The sequence below is a fragment of the Abramis brama genome (genome assembly GCF_963993115.1).
Source record: "Abramis brama genome assembly, chromosome: 10".
NCBI classification, from domain to species: Eukaryota; Metazoa; Chordata; class Actinopteri; order Cypriniformes; family Leuciscidae; genus Abramis; species Abramis brama.
In genome coordinates, this window is record NC_139972.1 from 43,600,657 (window position 1) to 43,610,594 (window position 9,938).

At 39.0% G+C, this 9,938-nt stretch overlaps 1 protein-coding gene across 1 annotated transcript; it reads right to left on the reverse strand.

The window, feature by feature from the left end:
- Nucleotides 1-1,850: 1,850 nt before the first annotated feature.
- Nucleotides 1,851-9,003, reverse strand: LOC311091197 (uncharacterized protein). Its single transcript, XM_084127019.1, has 2 exons — nt 7,487-9,003; nt 1,851-2,450 (listed from the first exon to the last, which is right to left on the reverse strand). Exon 1 carries the CDS (start codon nt 8,868-8,870, stop codon nt 7,518-7,520), a length of 1,353 nt encoding a protein of 450 aa, XP_083983145.1. The 5' UTR covers nt 8,871-9,003; the 3' UTR covers nt 1,851-2,450; nt 7,487-7,517.
- Nucleotides 9,004-9,938: the final 935 nt, after the last annotated feature.

Genomic DNA, 9,938 nt, shown 5'->3' on the forward strand with positions numbered 1-9,938 from the left:
TTAGCAAGGAGCGAAGTCTCAAGCGTCCATCCCGATCCGGGTCACGTGACCACCCCCCGACCAATAATTTCTAAAGATAGTCATTATAACATTAATCTAATTACACTGTTGAAGATGTCATTTGTAGTTAGTAATACAAGTAACTTGCCCAACTGTTATAATATCAGAGGTGAAACTGGAAGAACAGTATGTTATTCAACTTAATTTAAATTTTCATGTAGGTGCAATCCTGCAGGCATTAAAAGAACATGGCAGCAGCTGAAATTTAAATATAAAAACATAATTCAGTCAAGTAAGGCTTGAGCATAGTATGGGTGTAGGCTACCTGACTTTACAAACATGTGACATATTAAATAACTAAAGCATCCAGTGTCTAGCAGTGCAGCATCATTTTTGGCTGAGGGAATTCCTGGTTCCAGGTTTACATATGTGTTATTTTTTATATAGGCTATTTTTGATATTTCCATTTATTTTACTTTGGGTTAGGATTTTTGTTGGTCCCAATAGATTCTGATGGTAATATCTGTCTTTTGGAGCCTCCTGTCCCAACAGAACCCCAGGCAGTTGTAAGTCGCCTACTCAATACACCAGAAATTATGACAAATAGTGTTATAAAGTGTACTCAACCAAATGCTCATCACATGGGGATAAAGAGTTTCTGCTGCCACAGAGAAGCCTACAGAGGTAATGTTAACATTATGTGTCTACACATCAAACAATCTACACATTCACATTTTTTCACATTTTTATGTGGAGTAGCCTATAGAATCTAAGTTTAAATCTAAGTATAAACAGGTATTCTTATCTCTCCTCCCCAGAGTGTGGAAGAACAGCAGGAGGATGGTCCATCAACTTCTGGTACACAGATGAACAGTTCAGTGATTTCCAGTAAATGCCACAGTTTAATTCTGTAGAATTTGTTTAGAACTACATTATGTAAATCTAATCTACTACTATGTTTTCAGTTGCCAGTTAAGGAGTTATATAGACTTCATCTTATTTAATTTTTTTTTTTAAAAGCAATATTTTATTAATAAAAATGTACTGAAAGAATGAATGAGGTGTTTAAACACCACTTCCTCTTTAAAAAAGGGGAGGAGACCGAAAGAAACTCTGGGTTTTGTTGTAAAGTTTTCTTTCATCGAAGCAGAGACCAGTGAGACAGTTGGGATCACGTTCAAACAGAAGTATTCTTTATTGAGCGCGGCTGCGGATTCGTCCAACATAATCTAATCTAACATAACTTTACATGGTATCTTATAGGCTTTTTAGGAGGAGGGACTTTTGGGGGTGGAGACAAATTCAAACAAAGCATGTAAATGAGTATACAGGTTAAGGTAACACCCTAGACTGAGGGTCTAGCCAATCCTAATTCAATCAGCATAAGGCTCCAAGGGCCATTTGGGTCCGAAAGCCATTTGCAGAACAAAAGGTGAGATTCTCAGTGAATCATTCGTGTGCTAATCCCATCAGTTCTGAGTGATACTGGGACTCAAAGAGCCATTAAAGACAATGAGGAGAAAACAGGAAAGGCAACTTTGCTGAGCAGAATCATTATCTTACCCTTAAACACTAAATACAATATTCTTTACCGTGATGTTATGTAAGGAAGCATATTTGAAATAGATTCTTAAATTTGAATCCTTCAGTCCCCGATCTTTGAGAGTTCTTAAAAACTCTCACAAAAATACAAATTTAGACACATAAAGTTCATTCTTGTAACTGGTGTAAGTTACAGGCACATATAACTTGCTCTGTGTTGTTCATCTGTAATTGCATGCTGACACAGAAACATAACATGCAATTAGGGTCCGTGAATTTTCTGCGTTGTGTATTTTTCATTTTCTTTTGTGATAGTTCGTTCAGCAGTGGGTCTGGTTGTCTTCTTGAGGTTGGGGCTTCATACGCAGATGAGACGGTCGTTGCATATGGATCTCGGAAAAGCCATCAAGTTTTATCTGCACACTGTAAGACAGAAAACAGAAAAACAGAGAGCAGTATTTCTTCAAAACACTACGGTTGTAGCAGTTTAAACACTATGGTTCTATCGTTTTCAGAGTCTACTGTTGTCGTTTCATTCTTTCCCTATTTCTTAATTTATTTGACACCTATGGACCAGTGAGGTGAGGATGGACTATGGTTGGGAAGGGCCTATAAGGGAATCTTCACCACAGGGTTGGCCCCCGAAAGCCTGTTGCTTCCAGTTCTTCCTGGGCTCCTCACTGTCCGTGTCCTATTCTGTCCCTGTGTTGTGTACACACTGTACAGTGTGTGAGAAAATTGGCACATTTCCATTCTCCAGTGAAACATCAGTCCTAATAAACATCATTAACAGAGGATGGTGTCTGATTGTAGTGTTCTGCAGTAACATTTAAGGCTGTGAGTATACTGAATGTCCCCCAAACAAAGGCTGTGACAGTCAATAAGTCTTTCATCTTTGTTGTGAGTTACTGGGGAGATTAAGCAATCACAGCCCAAATGGTTAACACTTCAAAAAGCTTACCCACGAGTCCAATGACGAGGGGAGGGGTTGCTTCAAAGTAGCAAACAAATGTAGTACAATCTGCATAACGTTGTTAACTTGTCTTAAGTTATTTTTGTTTTTTCTACATTCTTTTCCAAAATGTCCGTGCTTGCCACAGTAAGAACAACTGGCTTCTCTAGGACTTTTGCGTTTCTGTTTCTCTGAATTGACCTTAAAAGAAGCTGCTGCAATTTTTACTCTTGCCTTTACATCAGAGTCTCTTTCCCAAGTAGCTAACTTGTCCAAGTTGCTTTGCAGGGTTCTACTGGACCATGTTAGTTCTAAGTAAGGCAACGCCTTTTTATGTTCTGACAGAAGACCCTGAAACCATGCGCGAACTAGGGGACCATTATCACCTAGCACCTTCTCTGAAGTGTCAGCAATTCCGCTGTAAGCGGCAGCGGCCTGACAGAACCTCTCAGTATATTCACTCACAGTTTCTTCTTTCTCTTGTACACAGCTAGTAACTCTCGACCAATCGATTTTGGGTCCTAAGATATTCTTTAGGATTTTCAAAACACCTTCTCTCAAATCGCCTTTACTGACATGTTGCAGTTCGGAAGTAACAGCAGACTCAAAATTGTTGAATTCAGATTCAGTTAGAATTTGTGACATCAGCTGTGTGACTTCCGGCAACGACATGTCGTAAAGATGCATTTTACTGAACAATGCTCTTCTAAATTCAGAAAAATTTGTGCGTGCTGAGGGGAGAGTCTATCTATATCCTTAGGACCTAAAGATGTTTTGGCAACCGTTTGTATTTGGACAACAGAAGAGTTTGGAGTAACACTTTTAGTTCCCTGAGATCTTCTCCTAGCCCCACAAACCTGCACTGAATCTACAGGCTGATCAGTTACTGATTGGATGGCTACATTTGTTTCAAAGAAAGCTTTTAAGTCAGGATAATTGTTATCAGGCTGACTAACTTCTTCCACATCAGTTTTTTTCTGCATCTTTGTTGCGGTTTACTTTCTTAGTCAACGAAGATATTCTAGCACGGAGCTCTTTGATCTGTTTCTCTAGCTCGGAGTTGCGCTTAGACTGTTCTGTAGCTAGGGTTAAACCAAATTCTCTGTGACAACAGATAAAACTTTTCACACTGTTCTTGCGAATACTTTCTCCTAGTACCTTCTTACAATCTTCAATTGACCAAACTTTGCCTGGATCAATGCCAAATTTCTTTGTTAAATTCAATCTGACTTCCTCAGTCACGATTGAGTCCATGTGCTCTGATAACAAAGACTTGAATTCACTATCTGTCCAAAAAGGTGTAATCTGTCTAGTACTTTTCCTAAACATTTTGTGAATTTCTGTTACCACAAACAAACACTAAAAAAAAACTTCTCTCTACTGTCTTGCAAACAGAGGGTACAATCTTATTAGCACATGAGGCTAAATCTAATTCTAAAGCTAATTCTCTAGCTTACAGATAGGTCTTCTCTAGCAAGAGCATACACACAATATTAACATGTAACTGTTAATCTTCTCTGCCATCAACAGAGGATCAATTTCATCTCTAAAAGAAAACTTTTTAGAGGCTTATCTTTAGTTAACCAAACTCTACAGCTGTTTGTTAACTTCTTCTCTGAACGACGCAGAGGAAAACAATTGTACTGGTCTGCATTGGTTCTTTGAATAGAGTGAAACTCACCGAATCATTGGTTGTACAGAAAACATTCGTCTGGAACTCAGTCAGCTTTGTTGAGATCTTTGAGCTTGAAGTTTCAAGATTCAGTCTGGGACTCAGTCAGCTTTGTTGAGATCTTTGAGCTTGAAGTTTTCAATCTGGAGGAAGCTGGAAAGCTTGAAGTTTCAAGATTCAGTTCTTTGAGTTTCCTTTTTCTCCATCCGGCTCACGGCACCATCTGTTGTAAAGTTTTCTTTCATCGAAGCAGAGACCAGTGAGACAGTTGGGATCACGTTCAAACAGAAGTATTCTTTATTGAGCGCGGCTGCGGATTCGTCCAACATAATCTAATCTAACATAACTTTATATGGTATCTTATAGGCTTTTTAGGAGGAGGGACTTTTGGGGGTGGAGACAAATTCAAACAAAGCATGTAAATGAGTATACAGGTTAAGGTAACACCCTAGACTGAGGGTCTAGCCAATCCTAATTCAATCAGCATAAGGCTCCAAGGGCCATTTGGGTCCGAAAGCCATTTGCAGAACAAAAGGTGAGATTCTCAGTGAATCATTCGTGTGCTAATCCCATCAGTTCTGAGTGATACTGGGACTCAAAGAGCCATTAAAGACATTGAGGAGAAAACAGGAAAGGCAACTTTGCTGAGCAGAATCATTATCTTACCCTTAAACACTAAATACAATATTCTTTACCGTGATGTTATGTAAGGAAGCATATTTGAAATAGATTCTTAAATTTGAATCCTTCAGTTTACTGAAGAAAACCTGCTCCCAACCAGGTTAGGTTCACAGAGTAAGTTACCATGGTAACTGACTCTGAGTATAAGTTACCTCTCTTTCTGAAACAGGCTTGACTTACTCTGCTTTCTCAGGTTTAACATACCTCCCATTCTGAAACAGAAAACTCAAGTTTCCCTCATTTCAGGGTTAACATACTCAGAGTTTTCACTTAACCTCCTTTCTGAAACAGGCCCCAGGTGTAAATGGAATCGTTTTGATAAATCAGATTGCAATCCGATCTGAGAAAACGCATGAAGTGGCCTGGTGTAAACAGCCCCTAGACATTGGTGAAAAATGTTCTCTCTAAAAATGTTTGTTTGAGTTGACTACAAGTCTGAGCATTTTAGTCTCAAGTCAGAATTATCCATGAATATTTTCGTCTAGTTTTAGTCGACAAAAACTGATGACATTTAGTCTAGTTTTAGTCAATGAAAATTGTATTTTAGTCTCTTTTTAGTAATGCAATTCTATTTAACCCAGTCAATATAGTGTACCACTATGGAAAAATAGCAAAAATAGCAAACAGAAAAGTAACACTCGTCTCATTCGTGGAGGTTGAAAAACAAGTTCTTTGTGACATCCAAGATTTATTGTATTAATTTAAATGCTAAAGAAAAGGCATGAGAGTTGGCCGTTTTTGTCAATTTTAAGTTTTAATTTAAAATGTTTTAATATAACTACACGGCTAAATATTTTACCACTTGTTTATAAATCTATATAGAAGGAGTGCATTGAATAATACGTTGTTTAAATTGTGCTTAAAAGTGAATTACGTCTATTAAAGAGTATGTGTGTACTGTTGTAAAGTTTTCTTTGTTCGAAGCAGAGACCAGCGAGACAGTTGGGATCGCGTTCAACGGAAGTTATTCTTTATTGAGAACTCCTCTGTACGCGGCTGTAGAAACGTCCAACATGATCTAATCTAATACAGTATGCATTGTAGTTATATACATTCCAGGGGGGGGGGGATTACATAGAGGTGGAGACTCTGGACAAAGCATGTAAATGAAGTAGGAACACACCCTACTCTGAGTCCAATTGAATCAGCATAACTATTCACATGCTGATACTGGCAAGGAACTCCAATTCCAAGAGCCATCCCATAGCCATTAAAGACAAAAGGTGAAAGTCAATCAACCTAACGATTCAACGTCTGGGCTCCGAAAGGTGAGAATCAAGTGATCTGACTCATTTAAAACACAATAGAGAAAACCGGTCTGGCAGGAATGGAGACTCTTGCTGGAGACTCAATAATCACCTGAAATCAGTCTACTAAACTTAATCAGTTTATATACTATTGCAGTGGAAAAACTAAATTAAACATTTAATAAAAATGTAATCCAACACTTCCCCCTTTGAGAGTTCTAATAACTCTCACAAAAATACAAATTTATACACTTAAAAGTTAATTCTTGTAACTTGTGTAAGTTACAGGCACGTATAACTTATTCTGTGTTGTGTCCTTGATTTACATGAGTGTCATAGTTCTTCTCAAAACCATAACTGTTGACACCTGCGACGCAGGGTGTAAAATGTCATATAAACTACATGATTACACAGAAAACCATGTAGCATAAGAGTGGAAGTCTTGAAAGTCCATGGCGCCTGAATAGCTGTGAAGTCTGTTTCCTGTAGAGTCCATTTGTCACGTAGAGTCGCTCTGATGACTCGTCCCTCATGAGGTTTGTTCATGGAAATCTGAGGTGATGTTTTATACCAGGATGCTGCTTGTGAAGACATCATGGCATACACACATACCTGTAACACAATAAAACAAAGAAACGGCAGACCAGCAGTATTCATGCATGGACTTCATTCTTCCATAAGTCGCACATGTTCTGTGTTGATTTTCTGTAATTGCATGTTGACACAGAAACGAACATGCGATTAGGGTCCGTGAATTTTCTGCGTTGTGTATTTTTCATTTTCTCTTGTGATAGTTCGTTCAGCAGTGGGTCTGGTTGTCTTCTTGAGGTTGGGGCTTCATACGCAGATGAGACAGTCGTTGCATATGGATCTCGAAAAAGACATCAAGTTTTATCTGCACACTGTAAGACAGAAAACAGAAAAACAGAGAGCAGTATTTGTCCAAACACTAGGGTTGTAGCAGTATTCAGAGTCTGCTGTTGTTGTTTCATTCTTTCCCTATTTCTTAATTTATTTGACACCTATGGACCAGTGAGGTAAGGATGGACTAAATGGGGAAAGGCCTATGAGGTTGTCTTCACCCTGGATTGGCCCCCGACGCCTGTTGCGTCAGTTCTTTCCAGGGCACCTCACTTGTCCGTGTCCTATTCTGTCCCTGTGTTGTGTACACACTGTACAGTGTGTGAGAAAATTGGCACATTTCCATTCTCCAGTGAAACATCAGTCCTACTAGACATCATTAACAGAGGATGGTTGTCTGACTGCAATATTCTATGGCATAACATTTAAGGCTGTGAGTTTTCTGAATGTCCCCCAAACAAAGGCTGTGACAGTCACTTTCCTTTTGTTCTATTAAACAAAAATAAGTCTTTCATCTTTGTTGTGAGTTACTGGGGAAATTAAGCACTCACAGCCTAAATGGTTAACACCGTATCAAGTTGCCCCACGAGTTTAACGAGGAGGGGAGAGGCTGCTTCAGAATATCAAGCAGGCTAAGCAGAAGCTGAGTAACCTTATTTACATCTTTAAAGTTCTTTTTGCTTTTCCTACACTCATTTCCAAAATGTCCGTGCTTGCCACAGTAAGAACAACTGGCTTCTCTAGGACTTTTGCGTTTCTTTGGCTTCTCTGAGTTGACCTTAATGGATGCTGCTGCAATTCTTACTCTCTCTTTGACATCAGAATTTCTTTCCCAAATAGCTAAACTTTCTAGGTTACTTCTGAGAGTTCTTTTAGCCCACGTAATATCTAGGAATGGCAAGGCTGTTCTGTACTCAGCTACAAGACCATCTGCCCAAATTCGGATTAGAGCTCCTTTGTCAGCTAACACACTTTCGGAATCATCCACTATTCCACTGTACGTTACCGCTACCTGACAGAACCTCTCAGTATATTCACTCACAGTTTCTTCTTTCTCTTGTACACAGCTAGTAACTCTCGACCAATCGATTTTGGGTCCTAAGATATTCTTTAGGATTTTCAAAACACCTTCTCTCAAATCGCCTTTACTGACATGTTGCAGTTCGGAAGTAACAGCAGACTCAAAATTGTTGAATTCAGATTCAGTTAGAATTTGTGACATCAGCTGTGTGACTTCCGGCAACGACATGTCGTAAAGATGCATTTTGCTGAACAATGCTCTTCTAAATTCAGAAAAATTTGTACGTGCTGAGGGTAAACTCTGGGAGAGTCTATCTATATCCTTAGGACCTAAAGATGTTTTGGCAACCGTTTGTATTTGGACAACAGAAGAGTTCAGAGTAACACTTTCAGTTCCCTGAGATCTTCTCCTAGCCCCACAAACCTGCACTGAATCTACAGGCTGATCAGTTACTGATTGGATGGCTACATTTGTTTCAACGAAAGCTTTTAAGTCAGGATAATTGTTATCAGGCTGACTAACTTCTTCCACATCAGTTTTTTCTGCATCTTTGTTGCAGTTTACTTTCTTAGTCAACGAAGATATTCTAGCATGGAGCTCTTTGATCTGTTTCTCTAGCTCAGAGTTGCGCTTAGACTGTTCTGTAGCTAGGGTTAAACCGAATTCTCTGTGACAGAAGATAATGCCTTTGACACTGTTCTTGCGAATACTTTCTCCTAGTACCTTTTTACAATCTTCGATTGACCAAACTTTGCCTGGATCAATGCTAAATTTCTTTGTTAAATTCAATCTGACTTCCTCAGTCACGATTGAGTCCATGTGCTCTGATAACAAAGACTTAAATTCACTATCTGTCCAAAAAGGTGTAATCTGTCTAGTACTTTTCCTAAACATTTTGTGAATTTCTGTTACCACAAACAAAACACTAAAAAAAAAACTTCTCTCTACTGTCTTGCAAACAGAGGGTACAATCTTATTAGCACATGAGGCTAAATCTAATTCTAAAGCTAATTCTCTAGCTTACAGATAGGTCTTCTCTAGCAAGAGCATACACACAATATTAACATGTAACTGTTAATCTTCCCTGCCAACAACAGGGGGTAAATTTCATCTCTAAAAGAAAAACTTTTTTAGAGGCTCATCTTTAGTTAACCAAACTCTACAGCTGTTTGTTAACTACTTCTCTGAACGGCGCAGAGGAAAACATTTGTACTGGTCTGCATTGGTTCTTTGAATGGATTGAAACTCACCGAGTCTTTGGTTGTACAGAAAACATTCGTCTGGAACTCAGTCAGCTTTGTTGAGATCTTTGAGCTTGAAGTTTCAAGATTCAGTCTGGGACTCAGTCAGCTTTGATGAGATCTTTGAGCTTGAAGTTTTCAATCTGGAGGAAGCTGGAAAGCTTGAAGTTTCAAGATTCAGTTCTTTGAGTTTCCTTTTTCTCCATCCGGGTCACGGCACCATCTGTTGTAAAGTTTTCTTTGTTCGAAGCAGAGACCAGTGAGACAGTCGGGATCGCGTTCAACAGAAGTTATTCTTTATTGAGAACTCCGCTGTACGCGGCTGTAGAAACTTCCAACATGATCTAATCTAATACAGTATGCATTGTAGTTATATACATTCCAGGGGGGGGGGATTACATAGAGGTGGAGACTCTGGACAAAGCATGTAAATGAAGTAGGAACACACCCTACTCTGAGTCCAATTGAATCAGCATAACTATTCACATGCTGATACTGGCAAGGAACTCCAATTCCAAGAGCCATCCCATAGCCATTAAAGACAAAAGGTGAAAGTCAATCAACCTAACGATTCAACGTCTGGGCTCCGAAAGGTGAGAATCAAGTGATCTGACTCATTTAAAACACAATAGAGAAAACCGGTCTGGCAGGAATGGAGACTCTTGCTGGAGACTCAATAATCACCTGAAATCAGTCTACTAAACTTAATCAGTTTATATAC